This window comes from Chiloscyllium plagiosum, unplaced genomic scaffold (assembly GCF_037043375.1).
Source record: "Chiloscyllium plagiosum isolate Xiang-an unplaced genomic scaffold, Cpla_swu_hap1 HiC_scaffold_20, whole genome shotgun sequence".
Taxonomy (NCBI): Eukaryota; Metazoa; Chordata; class Chondrichthyes; order Orectolobiformes; family Hemiscylliidae; genus Chiloscyllium; species Chiloscyllium plagiosum.
The window spans coordinates 27280424-27304885 of NW_028270158.1; the positions used below are offsets into that span (position 1 = coordinate 27280424).

General features: G+C 39.5%; 1 protein-coding gene across 2 annotated transcripts in view; it reads right to left on the minus strand.

Moving 5' to 3' along the window:
- The window catches only part of mrm2 (mitochondrial rRNA methyltransferase 2), a 940693-nt gene that overhangs the window by 545201 nt on the left and 371030 nt on the right, over nt 1-24462 (minus strand). For both annotated transcript variants that reach the window (XM_087997732.1, XM_043711819.2), the window contains one exon: nt 20873-20955. In XM_087997732.1, the coding sequence (XP_087853858.1) occupies nt 20873-20955 (83 nt within the window). The remainder of the gene's footprint in view (nt 1-20872; nt 20956-24462) is intronic.

Genomic DNA, 24462 nt, shown 5'->3' on the forward strand with positions numbered 1-24462 from the left:
CTCTTGGAGTATTGTATTTAATTCTGGTTCCTTTGCCTGAGAAAGGAAATACTTGCCACAGGAGTTCAATAGAGGTTTACCAGACTGATTGCTGTCATGGTGACACTGACTTACGAGAAATTGAAGAAACTAGATATGTGCTCTCTAGAGTTTAGAAAAATGACAGGCAATCTCAAAGAAAACTTCAAAATTCTTAAAGAGATGGATGGAGTATACGTAGAAAAAACATTTCCACTGGCTGTAAGATCTTGGTATAATAAGCAAGCTGTTTCGAACTGAAATAAGGAACATCATTTTCACTAAGAGAATAGTGAATCTTTGAAATTGTCTACTCCAGAGGGCTACTGAACTTCAGTCATTAAGTTTCAGGACAGAGATTGATAGATTTCTAGATACTAATGACATCAAGGGATATGAGCATAGTGCAGTAATATGGTGTCAAAATAGATGATCAGTAATAATCTAAAATGGCAGAGCAGAATAGAATATAGAAGAATCAAAAGAGAAAACAGCAAAGTAATTCTGCACAATAAATGTTAAAACCATTGCTATTTTAAAAAAAACACTCAGCAGGTCAGCCAACAACTGAAAACATTTAAACAACTGCAGCAAGCTTAGGTTCATGAAAGCTGTAACAGTAAGCAGCTGCAGTCTGAGACTAAAAGGTAGCCAGAACTCAGGGGTGAAAGTGCAGAAAAGGCCATCCTGGACTAAACACAGCCAAACTTGTGCAGTAATGGAGCAGATCTGCACCAGATATCAGTCAGGGTGCAAACTTAACGTAAAGTAGACAGATAGAAAAACTTAGGTAAACTATGCTGAAATTCTATGCGGGAACTATTGTAAAAGAAACCACCAATGCGACAGAAATACTTACAAGTAAATTATTCACTTCAGACATACATGAATGCTAAAACCCAAACTTACAAAGAGTTATATTAAAATATAATTCCACATTTTAAATCACAATAGAAATAAAATGAGGCAAGAAGGAAAGGGGTTTGCATAATTCTAAAACTAACTAACCAGGTGAGAAAAATATACCAGTCAGAATGCTATCATCTTGGCTACTTTTGGGAAGGTTTACCAGACCACTTGCAATCTCTCTCCTGATGCTGAAAATAACCCCTTCTCCAATTATTATTTTAGAAGCCGGACCACTCCAAGAGAAAACATATCCTGCTCCTTTTGTTCTAGCTGCCCTTCTCCTGCTGGGGTTGAGTCACTAGGGAACCTACCACTACACCACACCAAGTTCCGTGGCTATTAATTTCTGAATGCTACCGAAATCTGGTCTTCAACACCCAGTTTGTATGTTTCAACCAGCACCAGGTACATGTTTTGAAACATCAGATGAAACCATTCACAAGATTGCAGAAGCATTCTCGAGCCTTGGTAGTATGCTCCGTTGAGATGTCACTGCTGATGACATTATCAGTGCATGTATCTTGAAGCATCTTAGGATTCAGCTGAAGAGTACAACCAAAGTCAACAACTCATCTTCCTTATAACCCTAATCCTACCTCTGCATTAGGGACCACATAAATGCTCTGGAACATTTCCACCAAAGATACCCAAGGTTCATCATGAGAATTCAATGGTGGGACATTATCACCTTCAAGGTCCTTTATCATGGTTGGATCAACAGCATGGAGACTACCATCCAGAAAATTCAACTGAGATCAGCGGGTCATGTCTACCACATGGATGACTGTAGAATCGCCAAGAAGATCCTCTTTGAGGAACTGTCTCAGGATAAATTACATGAAAGGTAGTCACTACAAATAATGCAACGGTAACCTAGCAAATAAGTCACTGCATGGTAGATGACCCTTTCTTAGTTTGGCATTGTGCAGCTGCAAGAACTCACCCATGCACCAATAATGCGAGAACTGCCAATTGTAGATATGCATCCCAATTTCACTACAAACTCTTCAGTCATGAGAAAACACACAGAAAACAATGAAGTCACTTACAATTTGGATATACTTGAGGAATAAGGAGCCTACCCACCCTCATTTTGGAGCTTCCATTTGTGAATAGTAATGGCTCGTGAGCAATGTGAGTTCCAAACACCTCATTTCAAAATGTTCATACCATAAAATCTTCCAGCACATCTTTCAGGTTTACAACTTCAAGTTTTCTTCTTCAAATCCAATTATTTCTGAATATGTAGTTTTCACAAATTTAGCTGGGGACAGACATTTATTTATTCCAGGTGCAATTATTTATAAAGAGGAAATTCTTAGAGAAATTCTGCCCTATCTGGCGGATCAAAGATCTCATCAGGTTGTGGCTGACAAAGTCAAAGGGTAAAAGTATAAGAATGCATGGACATAATAACTATGGGAAACTTAATGATGCAAGGAACATTAGGGAGAGGAATTTGAAATAAATGAATGCCAACAATTTGAAATAAATGTCAAATTTGGCTGGGTGACAGGATACAGAGGATGCATGACTGTGTAATCTTCTTGATGGGGTGATGTAATACATAAAGCACACAGGGTTCAAAGTATTAGAATCTGGGCTCCTTATTATTAAAAATGACTTGTAAGAAGACACCAGTAAAAGTATAACACTAAAAATGGAAACGTTGGTAATGGGAAGTTAAGCAATAGTGACTACAATGAGAATAGAAGCAAACCCCATGTTATCCCAGAATAGAAAACCTTAGTGGCAAAGGTTTACAAAACAGTAAAGGAGCATTTCAGAACTGTAAAACTGTAAAGAAAAGTCAATAAAATAATGTGTTTTATCATAAGTGGAATGGTTAGCACTGCTGCCTCACAGCACCAAGGCCCCAGGTTTGATTCCAGCCTTGGGCAACTGTCTGTGTGGAGTTTGCACATTCTCCCAGTGACTGCGTGGGTTTTCTCAGGGTGCTCCAGATTCCTCCCACAGTCCAAAGACGTGCAGGTCAGGTGAATTGGCTATGCTAAATTGCCCATAGTGTAAGGTGCATTAATCAGAGGGAAATGTGTCTGGGTGGGTTACTCTTCGGAGCATCGGTGTTGACTTGTTGGGCCGAAGGGCTTGCTTCCACACTGTAGGGAATCTCATCAAATCATTCGTAAGATTTCGGTTGGATTAAAGTGTTTACTATTGGGTTCTACACTAGAGCAAGAGGTTGAAATTGGCGGGTAGACACAGCATAGATACTCTGGGATGATACCTGATGTGAGGAAATACAAATACAAAAACCAAACAAATTAGGAACTGTTATTATTTGAATAACACTAATTAGGGAGCAATATTACTGTTGTACTTGATATCGTGACTCACTGTAGTAATGCACTGGAAACAAAATACTATTTCTGGAGTCATCATTAAAGTTAAGTATTTTAAAATAAGTACACAATACTTCCCAATATAGATGATGCAATTCAAGAGTGAACTACACAGTAAATGGAAAAGTTCTGGGGAAAGTGGATGTAGAGAGAGATCTGAGTGTTCTGGTCCATTGTTCCCTGTAGTGGCAATGCAGGTCAATAGAGTGGTCAAGAAGGCATACAGCATGCTTTCCTTTGTCAGCTGGGGTATTGCATACAAGAGTTGGCAGGTCATATTACAGTTGTTTAAGACTTTGATTCAACCACATTTGGAATACTGTGTACAGTTCTGGTCGCCATATTACCAAAAGGATATGGATGCTTTAGAGAGGGTGCAGAGGAGGTGAATTAGGATGTTGCCTGGTATGAAGGGCGCTAATTATGAAGAGAGGTTGAGGAGTTTAGGATTATTTTCATTACAAAGACAGAGGTTGGGGGAGGGGGGGGGGAACCTGATTGAGGTCTACAAAATCGTGAGAGGTATAGACAGGGCGGATAGCAAGAAGCTTTTTCCCCAGAGTTCAGGACTCAATTACTAGGGATCACGAGTTCAAAGTGAGAGGGGAAAAGTTTAAGGGAGATGTGCGCGCAAAATTCTTTATGCAGAGGATGGTGGGTGCCTGGAACACGTTGCTAGCGGAGGTGGTAGAGGTGTGCATGATAGCGTCATTTAAGATGTATCTAGACAGATACATGATTGGGCAGGGAGCAGAGGGATACAGACCCTTACAAAATAGGCGACAGATTTAAATAGAGGATCTTGACCAGCGCAGATTTGGAGAGCTGTAATTTTCTTTTCTTCTTTGCTCTTGTTCTTTGACCTGACTTTCAGACCAAGATTGAGAGAAATCATGCATCATGCTTCTACTCATAACAAGAATTACTAGTTATTACAAATCATTAGATGCAAGATACAGAAAACACTCATAAACCATTGGCATAAAAAAACAAATGAAAATACTCTTATAAACTCTCACTTAAGAACTCATAGCCAAACAGGTATAAGCAAGGAAAAACATACATGGATGGGGGAAAAACCGAGAAAGTAATTTTTAGTTGATAATCACAAGATATGTTGAGTTCGTTGTTGCTGATCAGAAGGTTTCTTCTCGGCTTCAATACCAAATGTTTACTGATTTACAAGAGGCAAAGAGTGGCTGGTTCACTTGTAAAATGTTTCAGATCACTAATTAGAAGTCACAGCCTACAATAACTGTTGAAGAAAAGATAAACTTGCTTCCTTCAGGTTTAAAATGAGTTTTGACTGCAGAGAGCAGTGACACAGCACCTGGGTTGGTAGAGATCTGATCACTTCTTGGTATCTTATTCCCAGCCCAAAGCTATTCAGTTACCTGAAAACCATTCACACAACTGTTGACAAGCAAAAGGTCTTTGTCATGGAAAACACACCACTGGTTTATCGGTCAATTAACATCTTGTTTCCAAGCAAAGCTCCATCTGAATAGATAACCCCTTGGTTCCAAGTTGTCTTCCACCTAAACTTCAATTACAATTTGTTCAAATATCTATTTACATTTTGCTTTCCATAAGTCCCAGCTCACTTGCCTTTCAAAATATCAGCAACCCTTACAAAACATTAGTTTTAAATTTGCTCTCATTTCAGTCAACAATTTTAAAAAGCAAAAACTGAAATGACATGGCCCTTATGCTGACATTAATTATAAAAGAATAGAGTAGATAAAAGCAGACTGTTTCAACAAGTGGGAGGTAAGGAATGTGCTGTCTTCGATACAAGAGCTGAGATTTGCCATTTTGAAGTTAAAGCACAGTGCTGTGCATCATATACACTTATGCAGGGGAACAGTTATCTGATACAATCAATCTTGCACACAAAAACAGAAATTGCTGGAAAGGCTCAGCAGGACTGATAGCATCTGTGGAGAGAAATCAAAGTGAATGTTTCAGGTCGAGTGACCTTTTCACAGAACTGATGGCAGCTTGGAAAATGTCAGTTTATATGCAGAAGATACGGTGGAGAAAGTGGGGTAAGAAGTAAACGATAGGTGGTGGGGGGAGTAGAGCCCAAGGAGAGAGAACAGTTGGTCAGACAAAGGAGTCAATAACAATCTGGCTAGGAGGGTGAATAGCTATTAATGAGGATTGTTAGTGGCTAACAATGGCTTGTGTGTTAATAGTCGACTATGTGTTAACAAGGCCTGATCTGTGGGGAATGGGACAAGGTAGAGCTCAAACCCTCAAGTTACTGAACTTAATATTGAATCTGGAGGGTTGCAGGGTCCCCAAGTGGAAAATGAGGTGATGTTCTTTCAGCTTGAGCTGAGCTTTGCTGAGCATTGCAACAAGTCTGAGACAGAGATGTTGGCCAAGGAACAGGGTGGTGTGTTAAAATGGCAGGTAACTGGAAGCTCAGGGTTTTTTTTATGGGCAGAGCATAGGTTTTCTGCAAAGTGGTCACCCAGTCTACGTTTCATTTCCCCAGTGTAGAGGAGACCACATTGTGAGCAGTGAATGCAGTAGACTAGAGTGTGAAAACTGCAAGTAAAGCGCTGCTTCACCTGGAAGGTGTGTTTGGATCCTTGGATACTGAGTTCTTACACAGTTATGTGCTTCTGAGCTCCTTAGCTGTGCATGTCAGATATTGTGAATGTTACACAGAAAATCAAACTGCAATTGAGTCAGAAGCTATTGCTACTGGTGGACTCTTCCCAAATCAAAGATTCTAGTGCCTCTTTAAAGGCCAGCTCATTTTAGATGCCAGGGACTTGCCTTCAACCTCTGCTGGCTGCCTCTACGAGTCCAAAGATACCTCCAAAGTCATTCATCGATTCCACCCTCCTGAGAGTGTCAGATTAGATTAATTATATTGTAGAAACAGGCCCTTCGGCCCAACAACTCCACACCGACCCTCTGAAGAGCAACCCACCCAGACACATTCCCCTACATTTACTCCTTCACGTAACACTACGAGCAATTTAGCATGGCCAATTCACCTAACCTGCACATCTTGAGACTATGGGAGGAAACCAGAGCACCCGGAGGAAACCCATGCAGACATGGGGAGAATGTGCAAACTCCACACAGACAGTTGCCCGAGGCGGGATTTGAACCCAGGTCTCTGGTGCTGTGAGGCAGCAATGCTAACCACTGTGTCACCGTGCCACCCAGGTCACCAACTTCTAGAAGGGTCATCTTCATCCGAGATGACCACATCTGAAGGTCATCAGACTTGGCCAGCTGGGCAGAGATCACACTGAGTCAGTGTCACTGGTGCACACCAGAGGAATGCAAAACAATGCAGCTAAGAAGGTGATGATCTTCCATGCTCCACATACATAAGTGGCATCACCTTCTCTCTGCTGTTTCACACCTACAGGAGTTTACCTCTGCAGCCACAAAGGTACCATCTAGCAGCTCAGGCCAAGAAAGGCAAGTCAGTAACTAGGTCCAAAACCTGTAGAAATGTCCACCAAAGTCTCAGAAATGTAGAAACGTAAAAAACAGATGGAGGAGTAGGCTGCTCAGTCCTTTGAGCCTGCACCACCATTCAGTATGATCATGGCTGATCATGCAATTTCAGTATCCTATTCTCACTTTCTCTCCATGCCCCTTGAACCCTTTAGTTGCAAGGGCCATGTCCAGCTTCCTCTTGAAAATATCTAACAAACTGGTCCAACAGCTTTCCATAGGTTCACAACGTAGGGAAAACAAATCTTCTGTATCTCAGTTCTGAATGCCATACACCTTCAAAGTCACAAGAGCATACCAGTCAGCAGGCTTCGTCCAAGCTCGCTATGGAAATCAGTTGTGGTTCTGTTCGCCGAGCTGGGAATTTGTGTTGCAGAGGTTTCGTCCCCTGTCTAGGTGACATCCTCAGTGCTTGGGAGCCTCCTATGAAGCACTTCTGTGATGTTTCCTCCAGCATTTATAGTGGCCTGTCCCTGCCGCTTCCGGTTGTCAATTCCAGCTGTCCGCTGCAGTGGCCGGTATATTGGGTCCAGGTCGATGTGTTTGCAGCGGACAGCTGGAACTGACAACCGGAAGCGGCAGAGACAAACCACTATAAATGCCGGAGGAAATATCACAGAAGCGCTTCACAGGAGGCTCCCAAGCACTGAGGATGTCACCTAGACAGGGAACGAAACGAGTGCAACAAAAATTCCCAGCTCGGCGAACAGAACCACAACAACGAGCACCCAAGCTACAAATCTTCTCACAAACTATGGAAATCAGGCTTTCTCCCAGACACGGTGGGAGGAAGGTGAAAAACAAAACTTTCGAAGGAACATCAATGGCACAAGTATTCAATCATTGTAGTGAATAAATGTTTTTGTAAATCTGTTTTCACTTGCAGTGATCTAACCCCTGTTGTAGTTATATCATTCCAATAGATCAGATAAGTTTCACTGTGGAGAACTGTCAACTAGCAAACGAACATGCTGCATTCCAATCGCCAAACCCTTGTGCCTCTCTCTTGTTAGACAAAATCAGTGTCTGGAGATAACCTCTCTGTTGTCAAACAGCAACACAAGAAAGAATTGGAGGATGTCAGCCACAGTGCTACAAATGAATTGTGCAGACATGGAAAGTAACAATAAAGTCCATGGGAGGAACATTGGCCTGGAATGTTCAATGGCAAGATCTGCCACATTCTGGATTAGTGATATTGGTGGATGAACAGGTAAAAGAGAAAGGGATTGTTGATGACTGGCAGGTGACTGCATGGACTGCCTCTGATCAAGAACCGCAAAACTGATAAAGGAAGAGATTACTCATGGTTATATTATATGGACTTTTAATGTGAATATTTTCACCGTTGGTTGTACAGAGTAATCAATCCATTTAAAATAGTGAATATATCTATTAAAATAACAGAGAAATTTAGCACAGGCGCATTAATTTATGCAACATGACCATCATTAATTTATATGTTGTACAATTAAAATTCATACAGTGGTATTCAATTCCAGAAAATGGATAATTAATAGTGCAGAGGGCTACCAATGTCAGAAGTTTTCAAATTTCACTTGCTTATCATTCCTCCTTTCACCTACTGTACTTTTTTCAATAATTTCTTATTACACTTATCATGTAACCAAAGTCAAAAAATAAAATGACACTTTTTTAAAAATGGAGCTATTCAACATAGCTGATAAAGAATTATCTGCTAGTATAATGCAATAATTAAATCTCAGGACTGTGATTACATTCATAGGCACTTGAAATTCATTCTTTTTTAAGATGTCATCATAGTTTTCAACTGAATTATCACAGTGCAATTCACAGCAAGGTACCTATTATCTGCTAAGGCACAGTATCCTTGTAACAAAAGTTTCTGTTCTTTCTTGCTTTTGGAAAGCTACTATAGTCTTTAAAAAGTTTAAAAATCAAATTCATTAATCATTTCCTTCTTAGCTTTAACACACGTCCAATCTATAATTTTGATAATTGCAGTGGTTTCTCTTTTAACCGATTACAACTCAAAATTCCATAACAAATTATCCTTTCATACGCATGCAAATCACTGCTCACGCAGAGAACATTTTGACACCAAAAGCTATTTTCAAATCTTTCTACAAGATACATCGCTAGTTACTCACCCTTTACCTCCAAGCTGAACAAATAATGAAAACTCAAACATTATAAGTAGTAGAAATGAAAGCTATGAAACAGAATGATGTTAAGACTCCACTTTGTTTATATGTCAAACGTATTATAAAATAAGACTGCTCCTACGTTTATGGTACTGCTACTGATAGGCCAGATTCTGTTAAGGAAATTTGAAGAAAACCAAATTTAAAAAAGGTTTACTTGATCATTCACCTTTGCAAGCATATCTTTATAGATAATCATGGATACCAAGGAGACTGGCATGCAAAGATTATCTGCCCTGCTGAGACTCACCACTTTGACAGCACATCACCCTCTGCATCAACACATTTAGCTCAGTAAATCAAATAATTTTGTAAACATTTGGGAGAATTGCTCTCAGGTTCCTTATTGCAATCAAGCAACTTTCAAGAGACATTAATTACTCATGAGTCTAGAGAAGGTGGAAATGGAAATGGAAATGGAAATTCTACAAGAATAATTAATTTAAATAATTAATTAATTGCTTGATACTTGACAACATTTAGTTTTTGGCAACGTTTCTGCTTTTTGCTTAAAATCCATTTTCACCTCTGGGCCCTGTTATGGTGCTTATGGTTTCTTAATTGCATTTTATCCCCATAACAGAACTGAGAGGGAAGCCAGCGAGTGCAATGTTCATTGTATTTCCTATTCCTTTTGATTTCCTCACCCACCCACTCTGCCCCCACCATCCCGCCAGGGGCTAAATGAAGTGCATGAAGTTTCATTCCTCATCTGCTGGCATCACTATGGGAGACATGAGGCCAGTAATAACTAGAAACCAATCGCAAATACCCTATAGCTCATGCAGTGCTCTGACAGCAGGCTTCGCTTGGATAGTTCTTCCCATGCCCTCAAAACTACTCTCCCTCCCAAACCACCCCACCTCTCACATACAGAGACATGAATACACACAGAATAGTCTTACTTGCCTCAGCAAGCCCAAACTAAATTAGTTTCATTCCAGTTCCCCTTTATGGTTGATCTTTGTGGTTGGTTCAGCACCACAGCAGCCACTGCTTCCAGCTGTTAGCCCTGATTGATCAGCAGGTCTTGGAGGCAGGATCTCTTCCTCATCTTTTGGGCATCTAATTGCTTCAGGTTTTCTGGAAATGGCCATGGTAAGGTTGACCCCAGTGTTAAGTAAAATGGGCGAAATCACTGTCACCACCACTGCCACTAAATTCAGTCCATCATGTGAACACAAAGACCATTAGATACTCTCTGACTTTACAGGTTCAGCACTCGAAAAGTCTTTTCTAACAATGCTGGAATAACCTGATGCATAGTTTGCAGTGCTGTTTTAATATTGAACTTACACCATCACAATTTTTCTTTTCTCTAAAACAATAGATTGCTCTAATTGACAGTCCCCAAGAAATAGTCTACATATATTCTAACCACTTATGCACATTCTAAGGAGTTAAATCCATGTATTTCAAGACCACAGTGAAAGATTAATAAATTACAACCATTCAGTTAATCCTGATATGCAGCATTACTGTTAGCTGAGCTGGATGACTGATGCAGTTTGTCTAATTCTATCATAGAACATAGATGGGGAAATCAAGGGCAAATTTTGGCCTGGTAAGTAACGTTCAAACCACTCAAGCATTATTGGAATGACAATCTCCAGAAAAAATGTCAAAGCCATCTCCCCTACTCCATGTTCACAAGTGTGATTCCTACAATCAATAACCAAGGGATCACCTTTGAACTGAAATGTAACTGGGCCAGCCATATAAATTCTGTAGGTTTAAGACCAGGTCAGACATTCTCTGGTGAGTAACTCATTCTCCCATCTCCCCATCCGCAAAGCATACAAATCAAGGGACTGAGATGGAATATTTTCCGCTTGTCTGTAAGATTGCTGCTCAACACTAAACGGGACAAAGCAGTCTACTTGATCAACACTTTACCCACCAAAATAAACATACACTTTCTCCTTTAGATGTACTGTGGCTGAAACTTGTATCATCTCAAAGATATACTGCAGTTATGTGCCAAGATTTCAACAGCACATTCCAAGCTCATGAACTTTGCTGTGCTTCCAGCTTTGTTATTCAAAATGATAATCAGATACACAAGATTGATAAACTATAAACAGGCTCAATTTACTTGAAGACTACAATTTAATATACATAGGATAACTCAACAAATAGGTCTACTCTAGGCATTCAGCTACCACTATTACTCTCAGCAACAACTCCAGATGCAGCTGCACTCCACTGGCACACTGTTGGTCACATATAGTTTTACATTCTTGTTCTGAATAGGATTTCCATACTCTAAAAGACATGGCCCCCTACCCCAACACCCACCAGATAACATTCTATACATTAAGAAAACATTCATACACTGTGGGTTAATTCCAAAATCTATTTTCAGAAAAATTAGATCTCTCTTTAAGAGACTGCGTAATATATAGATAGTTTACTAGCCTACTGAGATCTCCTCCTCACTTTCCTGAGATCTATACTTATTGTTCCAATATTCCCAACTTGGAATTGCACTGACAACCTACATATTATTGAAGTGCAGATTATCTTCATAGTGGTCTTCCACAATTTCACTTTGAATATTTAATTGTACTCTAGACTTAATTACATTGTTAGCTATTACACAGCTGTACAATTCCCTTAAGCTAGTTTTTCCTTAATGTTGCCCCATTTGGTCTTGTTCCCTATCAGGATCCAGGCTTATTGCAGTCTTCATGCATATGTAACCACATTCCCTCAGTTAAACGTATGACCTGTTCCTTTTGTCTTATCTGCAGATTAAGCATTTTTAGGCTCAGTTTGCTGGACTGCTGGTTTCTGATGCCAACAACATGGGTTTAAATCCCACAGCAACTGAGGGTACTATGAAGGACTCTCCATCTCAACCTCCCTCCTCACCTAAGGTTCAGTGACTCTCAGGTTAAATACCCACCAGTTGTCTCTCTTTCTGACAGAGTCCTATAGCCCAGTAGTCTGGTGACTTTGTCTTTAACTTCTGAACATACATGTCAGTGATGTGGCACCCTCAACCCCACTCTCCACCCACCATCACCACCCAAGAAGAGTCACCTGTTTTCTTGAGAACCCTTGGTCAAGTAATAGCTTCACAAGGTTGACTTAACTGGCCTCCCAGACATGGTTTCTACTGATGATGACTAATTAATGTCTAAATGTGTCACAGTCAATTGTAAAATGGGAATAAAATATTTTGTTTGAATTCTCTGAACTTCACAATGAATGCCATAATGGTGCAGGCTTTTGGCAAGACTGTTAAATCTGGGATCCACAGTCAGGTCTCATCTTTGTGCTCCATTTTGCATTCAACATTCTGCAAGCATATTGTAGCTCATTGACTGATATGACATCTTCAGGTATTCCAAACAAAACAAACTGCACTCAGTTTGTCAGCCATAGACACAGCTCAGATATCATTCAATTGTTTGATGATTGGAGATATGAAAAAAAAAGTCATTGACACAGATTACAAGTAAACCTGATGCATTTTTGAACCAAGGGTATGGTTCTTTATGTTAGCGTGGTTAATGTCTCTGGAGTACTTTGCAGATTCTCATCAATTTTTCAATATCATTGCTGATCCATGGTCTATTCGAACTTTCCTGTGCCAGGAAACATTGTTTCTTAGGCCCAAGTACTCTGAGTGCAAATGTGATAATAAATCCTGCAGATGAACATTTGGTACAATTACCTGCCATCCTTTTAAAATCATGTCTCTTGAAATATCTAGGTCACCTCTGTACAGACAGGGTTCCCAAACCATTATTTTGAGGTCGCATGATCGAAGACCGTGAAGACAGCTGTGGACCAGTGAGCCATTTTAATTGAACTATAATCCCCCAGCATGCTCTGCAACACGATTCTGGCTGATTGTCTCAAGATTGGTTGGAGTTAGCCTTCGTTTTGGTGCCTTGAGAGTGTGACCCACATTTCAAAACCTTTTCCTGAGGCACAAGCTCAACTATCTTCAAACTTACAATGCAGAAAGTAAATTTCATAAAACTAAAAGAATTTAGTGTACAGAATGAAACTGCTCCAAAAGATGTTTAACAAGACTGAGGTATATACAAACACTAGGGCATGTCTAACCTGAAGAAGCAGAGCAATAAATGCAACCCAAGAATATTTGGTAGAACTACTATATGAAAAACGCAAAAAGACCTCTTTGTATGGGAAGCATACTGTAAAGTCATATAAAACATTACAGAAAGGCATGCACCAATTATCTTATATCGGGAAATGTGCAATCGGATCTTTGGATTCCAAATTAAAAAGGGGTCATAGTTTAAGGTTACAGGGTAGGCCATTTAGAATTGAAATGAGGAGAAATCTATTCAGTGGTGGGCCAATGAAATTCTCTGCTACTGTGACTGTGACACATTTAGGCATTAACATAAAAGTGGTCAAATCCAAAAGATTAAATGCTTTTAAGAAGGAGTTAGATATAATTCTTGGGGCTAAATAAATCAAAAGTTATGAGGAGAAACAAGGAACAGGGTACTGAGTTGGTGATCAATCATGATCACATTAAACACTGAAACACATTTGAGGATAGGTGATGCCTTGTGCTATAATCACTGAACTGTTAATCCATGACAGATGGTGGAATTTGAATTCCAGAATAATCTGGAAATAAGAGTTTAATGATGACCATAAAACCATCGTCGATTGTCAAGGAAAAACCCATCTGGTCCACTAATGTACTTTAGGGAAGAAAAGCTGCCATCCTTACTCTAGATGTGACTCCAGACTCTCAGCAATGTGGTTGACTCTTAATTGTCCTGTGGACAGTTAGGGATGGGCAATAAATCCTGCTCCAGTCAGTGACACCCATATCCCTTTAATGAATTTTTAAAAAAGGCTCAAAGGGCCAAATGGCCCATGCCTGCTCCTATTTTCTGCATGTCTATCTTTCTAAACTGTGGATTTGGAGTTACAAAACAACAAATTAGATCCTTTTACAAGTGCTATAAAGAGATATTACAACATATCACTGAAAATGGCTGAACCAAAGAAATGTTAAGATGTACAAGCAATGATGATTATGAGAGCCAAAGTGAGGGGCCACTGGCTACACCCCTCCCTTCTCACCTTTACTCCCACACCCTCTCATTTTATTCTATTTAATATTCTTCTATCAGCAAAGCTGTTTTATTCCAATTCAAAACTGCACCTCATTCATTATGATCTCTCACCATAAAATATTTACTGAATATATTTAAATGTATTTGAAGTCAGTTCTTTCTTGTTGTGCATTAAGGTTGGCAGTGCTTCCTTCATCAAAATGCCATTAGGACTTAACTGTTATTCATGAAAAACTCTGCGTTAGAGTTACTAAATAAAATACAATAAATACAAAAGCAAAACACAGTGGATGCTGGAAATATAAAAGAAAAACTTAAAATGTTAGAAATATGCAGCAGGTCTAGCAGCACCTGTACAGAATCAGATAAAATTTGTACTTCAGATTGTTAAATTGGCAGCAGAACAAATGAGATTAACAAAACAGGTCAGAGATTAACAAAACAGGTCGAGATTAACAAATTTACACAAGTAGAAAAAGCAGGGAATGTAGGGAGATGAGTCAAGGAATCGGTGAACGTAAAGTTATCTGAAAGGCTGGGAAGATTAAATAATATAAAGAAGTGAGGACACAAGTTAAAAGAGGATGGCACAAGCAAAGAAAAAAAAAGATGGCTCAAAAGGAGATGCAAATGAGAATAGCAAACTCAGTCCCAACAGATGCCGCCCAAAAACATTGGAAGCAAAGATTATGTTGTGGAACTGTCAAACTCAAATGTTGAATCCAGATGGCTGTAAAGTGCCTAATCGAAAAATGAGGTTTCTTTTAAAAAGTATACATTGAGACCTTGTCATTGGCAATGGATTCATGGTCATCATTAGACTCAATTTCAGATTGTTATTGATTTCAAATTCCAACATCTGCAGTGCCAGGATTCAAACCTGGGGTCTCTGGATTATCAGTCTAACAGTAATACCACTCAGCCATCACTTCCCCAGCAGCTTTTGTATTAGTGTTCTGTATCTAGCACAATCTAACACAGACTTTTTTCATGAAAAACAGCAAGCCCTGCTGACATTTTGATGAAGGAAGCAATCTACAGCAATGGTTCAAGAAGGCAGATCACTGCCACCATAAGACCATAAAACATAGGAGCAGTAATTAGGCCATTCGGCCCATCGAGTCTGCTCTGCCATTCAATCATGGCTGATAAGTTTCTCAACCCTATTACCCTGCTTTCTCCCCATAACCTTTGATCCCCTTGACAATCAAGAACCTATTTATCTCTATCTTAAATGTACTCAATGACTTCTCCCCCACAGCCTTCTGCAGCAATGAATTCACCTTCTCAAAGGCAACTAGGGATGAGCAATAAGTGCCCATGTCCCGTGAGTGAACAAATTTAAAAATCCACATTCAGAACCCCAAGTTGCCCAGAAGAATTCGCGTGCCTCTCAAAAGTTGCTCTTTTGAGAGTACAATGGAACAAAATGGTGAGGAGCTTCTCCTCCAGTCACAAGACGGTTCTCCAGTCCTTGATTCTAATTGGCTCACAGGGGTGGGGTGTAAGGGACAAGGGCGCAGGCGAAGAGATGGTGCGTAGCAGCCACCTTTTTGTCAACACCAGAAAGGATAAATAGGAACTTTCTCACAGAGACGACACTCTGCTGGGTTCAGGGCCCAAGGACCATCAGTGGAGACAGGGAGGCTGCAAGAGGGAAGACAGAAAGCAGATATGCTGCATCTGGGCTCAGATAGACAAGGAGATTGCAAAGGGGAAGGGAGAGTTGCAATATGAGGCTGGGGGAGGGAGGTTAAGGAGAATGCAAGGGGGAGGAAAAGCAGACAGTAAGCCTGCAAGGTTTCCGGGGGTAGCAGTCCAGGGGTGGAGAGAAATGGGGGCTGCAAAAAAAATAGTACTTTTAATGCACAAACATTCAGCTACCTAGGATTGTGGGAAACTTGAAATCACTAACGGGAGGAGTTTCTTGTAAATTGAAGTAGAATCCCGAGCTCAAGTCTGCAAATGTTTGAGAGCTACTACATGATGGGATATACAGTAGGTGCTATTATAAAGAGCACTATATGTCAATTGTATATCAATCATCATATCTAACACTGACATCTGAAATTCAGCATAAAGGGTAGTCAGTATGTGATTAAATATTCCAGCTGTGTGCATACGCAATAGAAATGCATTGCTGAAACCCCACCAATCTGGAAGGTTCAAGTTGATTTTTTGCAACCATGCAGTTATTTTGAACATAAGTCTTTTGTTGTCACCTTATAGAAGATATACAATCTTTACAGGTGGAAATAGGCCCTTCGGCCCAACCAGTCCACACCGACCCTCCAAACAGTAACCCACCCAGACCCATTTCCCTCTGACTAATGCACCTAATGAAACTAATGATTAGTTTCAGTAATAAAGGAATGGAATGGCCAGCAAATAAACATTCATGGAAGGTAAGTTTTATACAAAGTGAACAAAAGTTCAAAGCATCTCTACATTTCTACATAAATTTCGATCAATCAATAATAAATTCAACTGGCTAAATCAGTAGTAATTTCTTTACCTATAGAGTGGTTAGAATGTGAAACTTGCACATGGAATGGTTCAGAAAAACAGCATAAATACAACTAAAGAAATCGAGATCAAGACATAATGATTTAATCCTTTCTTCCTTATGCTGATAAGGTTAGACAAAGCAATGTCATCTGGAGCATAAATACTGGCAAAGCGAGGGACTTAAATGCAATTATGATTGAAGTTCATAGACTGAAAAGTCAGAAGCCCAGGACCAGTCAGGCTGATATTTCTGTCTACGTGTTGTAAATTCTAGGTTACACCAAACCAAGTTACAAATAAGTCAAGATTGGTGTAGTATTGTATCACAAATCATATCAAAATTTATTGCTTTGACAGGTAGCAAAATAGATAAATCTAACAATAGTACAGTTTAGAGCAGCAAACTGCTTGTATGCAGAGAGATCTAAAATAAAAGCACAAGATCTTCTTTAACAATGCTTACTCAAGAACAGAACTCCCATAATGTGTAATTCAGTGAACATGAGTTACACACCATCCTTCGAATTAATCATTTGTTTATTCAAAGCCATTCGGACCACAGGCTACAGAGTTATTCTTAACGGTCAGAAAAAAACCCTTTTGATTTCAAGGGAGAGTAGCTGCAACATTAGGACTGGCCAGTTTTTGGAAGAATGGGAAGATTACAAGGCACGATGAGGGAAGCATGAGCGTCCATTTCAGAGTAAATAATCAAGTAAATGATGTAATAAAAATTGTATTCAGTTAAAATATTTCCAACAGCCCATTTCAGTTGATAGGTCACCAACCAGAAACATTAACCTTTGTCCACTGTTGTCAGACCCACTCAGTATTTCCAAAAATTTCAGTTTATATTTCAGATTTCCAGCAACTTCAGTATTTTGCTTTCAATCTTATTGAAATAACAAATTTAATACGCAGATCTCACCTGGGTTATATTAAAAGCAATTCAGAAGGGATTTTGTAACAAATAATTCGTTTGCACCTTAGCAACAGAAGCAAGCCATTTAGCCCTTCAATCCTGTTCCATGATTCAATGAGATTAAATCTGATTTCTGATCTAATTCGATACTCGGTACCTTCAAAATTCCTCAATTTCAGATTAAGAATTAATGGTTAGCCTCACATCAATGAGGTTGTAGAAGAATTGCAAACCTCTCCGACCATTTGTGAGGATGTCTCCCAACTTCATTCCTGCAAAATCTTGCTTTAACTTATAAACCATGTCATTGATCCTAGCTCTGCAAACAGTGAAAATAGTTAACCTCTATCCACATCACACTTTCAAAAAGATTGTTTAATGGAATGTGGATGCCACAGACTGGACCATATATTGTCTATCCTTACTGCACTTGAGAAGGTGGTGGTAAGTTGTCTGTTTCCAACCTCTGCAGCCCACTTCCTACAGGTACACCTACTTTGCTGTTAAGGGGGGAGCAACACAAGGTTAAACAAAAGATGTTAAAGGAACGGCAATATATTTTGAAGTCAGGATGGTGAGTAACTTGGAGGGGAATGTGCAAGTAACAAGGGTCCCCAAATGCCTGCTGCCTCTTGTTATTCTCAAAGATTGTTGTCGAGGGTCTAGAAGGTGCCATTTAAGGAGTTGTGGTGAATTTCTGCAATGTATCTCATAAATGGTATACAATGTTCTTTCTGAACGCCAGTGGTGAAGGGAGTTGATGTTTGTGGATATGATGCCAATCAAGCAGGTTCCTTAGGCCTGGATAGTGTCTAACTTCTTGAGTGTCATCAAAGCTGCACTCATCCAGGCATACTCCATCACAGTCCTGACATTTACTTTGTAGATAATGGACAGATTGTGAGAAGTCAAGAGCTGGGCTACTCGCTGCAGGATTCCTAGCCTCTAATCTGCTCTTGCAGCCCCAATATTTACATGGCTAGTTCAGTTGTCAGCCCAAGCCTGGATATTGTTCAGCTCTTAACGCATTTCGACATAGTATCTGAGGAGATGTGGATGGTGCTAAACATTGTTCACCGATAATTGCACATCGCCATTTCCGCTCTCATGATAGAGGTAAGGTCATTGATGAAGCAGCTGAAGATGGTTGGGCTTAGGACACTACCCTCAGGAATTCCTGCAGAGGTGTCCTGGAGCTCAGGCCTTCATCTTCTGGGCCAGGCTTAACACCAAGTAGTGCAAATATTTCTCCCCATTAACTTAAGTTTGCTAGGGCTCCTTGATCCCACACTTGGTCAAATGTGACACTGATGCTGTCACTCTCAACTCAGCTCCTTATATCAAGGTAGAATCACTTAGGCTATAAGCTGAGTGGTCCTGACTCAGCTGTCACTGAGTAGGCGCTGCTTGATAGCATTACTGATGATAGCATTCACTATTTTACTGATGATTGAGAGTAGACAGATGGAACAGTAATTGACCAAACAGAATTTGTCCTGTTTTTTTGTATAGGACATCACTAATTATTTTCCACATTATCAGATAGATTCCAGTGTTGAAGATGGACCAGAACCCTTAGCTAAAGGTGCGACATATTCTGGAGGAAAAGTCTTCAATACTATTGTGAGCATGTTGCCATAGCCCCTAGTCTTTGCAGTATCCAGTGCTTGCAACTATTTCTTGACATGACAAGAGTAAATCAAATTGGTTGAAGTTTGGAATCTGTGATAATGGAGACCTCTGAGAAAACTGAGATGGATCATCCACTCAGCACTTCTGGTTGAAGATTCTTGCAAATGCTTCAGCCTTATCTTTGGCACTGACATGCTGAGCTCCTTCGTTATTGAGGGTGAGGATTTTTATAGAGACTCCTTCTCCAGAGAGTTTTTTTTTAAATTGTCCCGACATGGCAGGACTACAGAGCTTAGATCTGATCTGTTAGTTGTGGAACCGCTTGTCTTGTTTATTACTTGCTCTTTATGTTGTTTAGCACATATGTCATCCTGTTTTGTAGTTTTATTACTATGACAACTCATTTTTAGGCATTTCTTGTGCTGCTTCTGGCATGCCCTCCTGCACAATTCTTCAAACCAAGGTTGATCGTCTGACTCGATGGCAATAGTAGAACAGGATATATGCTGGGCCATGAGGTAACAGATTGCATTAGAGTATAATTCCGTGCTGATAGTCAACAACATGCCATGGAAGGTCAGTCTTGAATTGCTAAATCTGTTTAAAGTCTGTCTCATTTAGCATTATGATAGCACCATGGAACACAATGGAGAGTGTTCTCAATGTGAAGACAGGAATTTGGAGCCACAATGAGTGCGTGGTGGTCACTCTTAACAATACTATCATGAACAAGTACATCTGCAGCAGGCAGATTGATGAGGATGACATGAATAGTATTTTTCCATCACCCCACCACCTCACCATCTATCAATCTTGCAGCAATGTCATTTAGGACTGTACTAGCTCAGTCAGTAAGTGATGCTATGGAGCTATTTTTGGTAATGGACATTGAAGTTAACCCCTCCCTGAATACATTCTTTGACCTTGCCATCCTCATTCCAAATGTTGTTCAACATGGATGAGTCTTCATCAGCTGAAGAGTGTAATCAGCTGGAGGTTTCCTTACCCATCGTCTGGAGTCATTTTCAGTCAGACCAGATAATGACAGCAGTTAGCCTTTCTTTAGGGCAATAGTGAACCATATTTATTTTTTATGACAATCGACAATGGTTTCATGGTTATCATTAGACTTCTAAATTGAGATTTCTATTAAATTAAACTTCCATTGTCTGTTATGGTGTGATTTGAACCTGAGACTCCAGAGCATTATCTGGATATCTGGATTACTAGCCCAGAGATAATACCATGATGTTATCACATTTCCTCAATATATTGAAAGCTTTGAAGAAGTCACCCCAAATCATCTGGGAAATTCAACCTTCATTCTGCTCATAATTTAACCTTTGGTGTCATTCTGGTAAATCCAGATTGCACTCCCTCAAACAGTCAATGTATTCTTTCCTAAAGTGTGATGGCCATATCTGAACACATGAACTTTTCAAGTTCTCATCCTATCCAACAGGACACATAATACATTACTCTAGTGCTAACGCTCAGCTGTATGCATTTAGTGCGTGTCATCAAACCTACAGCTCTAACTTTAATAACTGCTGCTACTAATTAGAAGTAGACTGACTGCAATGAAATCAACAACAAAATTTTGAGATTGAATGGAAAGTGATGCAATGAAATGGAACAGACAAGGTAAATGCCTGTAGGTCACACTCTGATAAAGTACTATATGCATAACATGAACTCATCAAAATATAAACCATATACTGCCATTCACTGAAATGTTTATTACCCTTGCCTGCTCCCTTTTTCTCATACCTCAGTTCATTCCCCTCTTCTATGGTGATGCCCGGGTCAGCCACAGCAACCTGTTTCTGAAGAACACTCAATTCTGCTTCAAGCTGTGAAAAATAAAAAAAAAAGATATGTCAATTTCATTGAGGACAAAATTATGCATCTTCCCCAAACCAAAACACCATGATTTTCCTGTATGTTTGCCAAGCAAAGAAATAAAGAGTCAAGAATCCAACATTGTCTCACTTTCCATTCTGTTCAAAGCACTCAGTAAATGAAACAACACTGAATTCTGCAGTATTTCCACGTTGGGGGTTACAGGTAAACATTCCAAGTAAATACAGGCATTCAAAATAAAGGCTGTCATGAAATTGTGTTAGAAATACAAAAATATGTCGCTTTCTTGATTTTAATGTGATAGAAAAATTCAGGACTGCACAATGGACACAGGTAAATACTAATTAGCACAGAACAAAGCATAATGCAACAGGTACAATATATCTTTCAGAAAAAGTCAACAACTACCATTCATAATTCTTTAATCCCATCACTGTTTAGAGTGTCAGAAATTCAGGAAATGCCCTTCCCAAAAAGAATTATCAGTATGTAAAGTGAAACTAGTGTACTAAAAAAGACTAAGTATGCTTTCCACATTCTGTAAATAGGTTTTTAAGCCAAGTAACAACTCTTAAGTAAATAATTCCCATTTTTTTCTTTGATATTTGAATTTGCTTTGAGCAAGGTATGGCTTTGAGTTCTAGCATCCAAAGTTACTGATTCATATTTATCTTAATTGTAGGAAAGTGCTTGTTGGATAGGATGAGAACTTGAAAAGATTCAAAAATCAGAAAAACAAACTAGTAAACCTTTCCAAGCAGAGGTTGCTGAAGTGAGATAGTTTTGTGTCATGGAAGCTATGATTTCTTGTTCTTGAACAGATACAAGATTCTATGAATTCGGAGTGCAGATAGTGCCATCTAGTTCTTACTTAGGAATGTTGCCAGTTATAAAATTTCAGTACTTCTCAAATAAAGCAGCTGTGTTTACTGAAAGTATAAATGTAGCCAAAATATACAAAATAAACCTATTGATTTCCAACACAACTTTGTGCCAGGCAGCTTTCTTTAAAAATCCAATAATAATTTAGTTGGGTCAGACCAAATCAGGGCCTACAGTACAAAATGCCTGCAAATAATTTCAGAGCTCCATATATTGAATTGCAGTTTTCTGATTATTTATGACTAATTTTCTAAAAATAATCAAACTTTATTTCAATTCAGTAACATTGCATAAGGCAAATTGAGTTGGAAAACATTCTAAACGTAATATAACATTCAGAAACACTTATTCAATCTTTACATTACTATTGGCAGAAGTTTCAACCTTAATCTGCCAGCAAGACAATAATCCATCGCTTAATTAGATTAGATTAGTTTCCCTACAATGTGGAAATAGGCCCTTCAGTCCAACCAGTCCACAACAACCCTCCAAAGAGTAACCCACCCAGACCCATTTCCCTCTGACTAATGCACCTAACACTACGGGCAATTTAGCATGGCCAATTCATCTTTGGACTATGGGAGGAAACTGCAGCACCCGGAGGAAACCTACGCACGCACAGGGAGAACAGGCAAACCCCACATAGACAGTCACCCAAGGCTAGAATCAAACCGGAGACCCTGCTGCTGTGAGGCAGCAGTGCTAACCACTGAGCCACTGTGCCATGAGGCACATAAACTCCAATTATTGCTAGCATTAGACATATTTGGTCACTTGCAGCAACATTCAACTAAATACACATACTTTAATCTTAGACTGTCAGACACACACAGAGTTCAATCGCACATTGTTATTCTGTTATGGCACCAAACAATGTCATCAGAATAGTCATGGTTTATGTTCTTCACTGATCTGAAAAAGCACATGTATCATTTTCACAGCCTTTAAGATACAAAACATCTACAAATCAAGTCAGTTTCATCCCCACTTCTGTCTGGCAACAAATGTTCCAATCAGTGTTGTCACAGGCCTTTTTTCATTTCCATTGGGTCTGCGTATGCCTCGTATAGCTGGGAGGCCAGAGCTGTGCTTTCCTAATGTGCCGAAGATTATATATAGCCTGTTCATGATAATACTGGCTCCTACCCTAACAATAATGGAAATAAAATGATAAGGTAGCTCTAATTGCAAGGTAGCATGAGCATTTCTCCAAGCTATTTAAATGGAGAAACTGCAAATTTCAATAAGTTCTCTGCATCAAAAAAAAATCAGTTACCTAAAAGAAAGTCTGTCTCTTACATGATCCATAGAGAAGTTTTTTTATTCATTCACAGGATGTGGGTGTCGCTGGCTAGGCCAACATTTATTACTCATCCCTAATTGCCTAGAGGCCAGTTAAGAGTCAACCACATTGTCATAGTTCTGGAGTCATGATTAGGCTAGACCATTTAAGGATGATAGTTTCCTTTCCTCAAGGACATTAGTGAACCAGATGGGTATTTTTGATAATTGAAAACAGATTCACAGTCACCATGGGACTCTTCATTTCAGATTTTTATCTAATTCAAATTCCACCATCTGCCATGGCAACATTTGAACATTACTTGGGTCGCTGGATTAACAGGCCAACAATAAAGCCACTCAGTCATTGGCTCCCCTGATGAGTGATAAAGTCCATCAAATGAATCAAACAAGATTAAGCCCTGGCCTAGATGACATTCCAGGAGAAGTTTTCTTGAGGAAAGGAAACTGTGATCCTAATCCTGGTCTCACCTACATGTGACTACAGACCTATGACAATGTGGTTGACTCTTAACTGACCTCGAGCTAATTAGGGATGGGCAATATATGTTGGTCTAGTCCGCGACAACATCATTCTGTGAATGATTCAAAAAAAATCTCCTCCATGGAAAGAGGAAGAGACAGACGTTCTTTTAGATAACTGTTTTTTTTTAATGCAGAGAATTTATTGAAATTTGCAAATTTTTCCTCATGCCAGATACTCTTGAAGATTGTTAGCAGACTCTCTACATTTACACTTCACATTTCTCAACAAAGTCAGCATCTGGAAACAGAAAGGATCTGAAAACCAATGTGACAAGTACCAAGCATCAATCTCTCAAATGCAAAAAAGATCCTAACAAGGATCTTATTAACCCATTTATTAGACAGTTTGGTAGTTCACATAGTGCTGGAATTAATGTGGTTTTAGGGCTAACCTTGGGACATCAATATGGTGCTTGCAGCAAGACAACTTCAAACAGTGCAGGCAACAACATCAGGATCTGTATGTGCTGTTCATAGACCTAACAGTGACCTATGCTAAAGCTTTTGATAGTGTGAATTGACCTGGTCTATGGGACTTGATATCCAAGCTAGGCTGTCCAAACAAATTTGTCAAAAATTCTACATGATTCAAGGTGTTTATGCTTGCATAAAAGATATCAAATGTCTTTAAAATAACCAGTGATCTAAAGCAAGGGTGTCTTGTGACTCCCCAATTCTTTAAGCATTACAGCAGACAAAATTGAAAAGTCACTGGACATTTCTGCAAGTTGAGATGGGTGACAGCTATTTAGGGAAGATCTTGCATGAAATATCAGGAGTGAAAGACA